General features: G+C 44.0%; 1 protein-coding gene across 1 annotated transcript; it reads right to left on the reverse strand.

Moving 5' to 3' along the window:
• LOC120091426 (probable xyloglucan endotransglucosylase/hydrolase protein 32) lies at positions 1-1,424 on the reverse strand. The gene is made up of 3 exons (XM_039049448.1): positions 1,089-1,424; positions 777-994; positions 1-671 (listed from the first exon to the last, which is right to left on the reverse strand). Exons 1-3 carry the CDS (start codon positions 1,380-1,382, stop codon positions 305-307), a joined length of 879 nt encoding a protein of 292 aa, XP_038905376.1. The 5' UTR covers positions 1,383-1,424; the 3' UTR covers positions 1-304.
• Between the last annotated feature and the right edge of the window lie 209 nt (positions 1,425-1,633).

Here is a 1,633-nt window from a genome sequence, read left to right on the forward strand (position 1 = left end):
GGAAAAAACACCACACAATATTTCATTTATTTTTGTTGGCATAAAAATACATTTTTTTTTCTTCTTTTTTCCCTTTCTAATTTGAGATTTTGGACCCTATAAGGTCAACAATTCTCGTATCTGTTCCCTTTTTGTGCCATTTTTTTTTTCAGACCCTCTCTTTCAAAACTAAAAATTTTCAGCCCAATAATAAAATCACCCAAAAAAAAAAAAAAAAAGAAAGAAAGAAATTACAGCAAGAATTCAATGGAGTTTTCACTTTCAGTCCATACAAAAGCCTAATTTCTCTTTTTCCCCCAAAATTCTAATGCCAACACTCTGGTGTTAAGGAATGGTCTCTCTTATTATCCCAACAATAGTTGTAAACCAAGTGATGGCTTTGCACCCATTTCATTGCATTTTCCTGTTGCCTAGTCAGCCCCCCTGATCGGAACGGCGACGCTGACACCGGCCGGCACCACGCCGGCGAGTACGCCGAACAACCCCCTGCTTTAAAATTCGTATACTTCGCCACGAATGGCTGGTATCTATAATCGGCTCTGTATTTACCATCCTCTGTTGCCCATGAAGATGCATCCCAAATCGAACCATAAAGCCACATTGGTCTTAAGGGAAATGTCGTGGCGCTTTTTCTTGGGTACCTTCTTATGGGTATGTCGTCAACAAGAAATCTGAAAACAGAGGAAGAAAAAGAAAGAAACAGAGTGGTCAAAACAGAATCCGACCCAGATGGATTCATGGTGAAATTTAGTGATGGGGGTGATGACTTTACGTACATGATTTCATTTGGGCGCCACAGAATGGCGTAATGGTGAAAATCTTTAGTAGGGTCGAACCAGAGATGGAATTTCATTTCTCTGCCGATGATTCGTCCGTCGCCACTTCCTCTGATGTAGACATTGGTTTGTAATGTGTAGGGCTTACCGAATGTCGTTCCTAAGAATTCGATGTCGACTTCGTCGTGGAATCCTGGGTGAGCTTCGTTGTTCGAGAGCTGCGATTAAAAAATCAGAGAGAGATGGACTTCAAAACAGGGAAAGACAAAGCCCGGAAACGTAAAATTAAAAATACAGGGGACTAGGGAATACGTAGAAGGAGGTGATGACGCCGGCGGTGTAGCCGGGTTGGAGTTTGATGGAGGCGCCGAAGTAGCCAGATCGGAAAGGGCGGAGGGACTTGAAGCCGCTGCCGGTGGTGCGATCGAGCCAAATGGAAAGGGTGTTTTGGGAGAGGCTTTGGTGCTGAGGGCCCCAGAGATTGCGGAAGCCTTTGTAGAATTCCATGGAGCGGAAGCGGGTGCTCGGCCAAAACCCGGGGGAGGGGGGCCAGGAGGCGGCGGCGGGGGAAATGAGGAGGAGGAGGAGGGGAAAGAAGAAGGCCATGGAAGATGGGAAGTGGAAGAACAGAGTGACAGTGGCAGGGGGGAAATAGAATAGAGAATGGGAGATACATAAATAAGGATAATTTGTTGCTTTAATGGAAAGGTGGGACCCACGGTCATTTTTTTGGAAGGGTGGGACCCACAGTCTTTTTTTTTTTTTTTACCAATCGGAGAAATAGAATTGCAAGATCAAATAAACACAAAATTAAAATGCCAGAGAAAGGGAATAGAATGGTAAAATTTTAATAATTT

The sequence above is a fragment of the Benincasa hispida genome, chromosome 11 (assembly GCF_009727055.1).
Source record: "Benincasa hispida cultivar B227 chromosome 11, ASM972705v1, whole genome shotgun sequence".
NCBI classification, from domain to species: domain Eukaryota; kingdom Viridiplantae; phylum Streptophyta; class Magnoliopsida; order Cucurbitales; family Cucurbitaceae; genus Benincasa; species Benincasa hispida.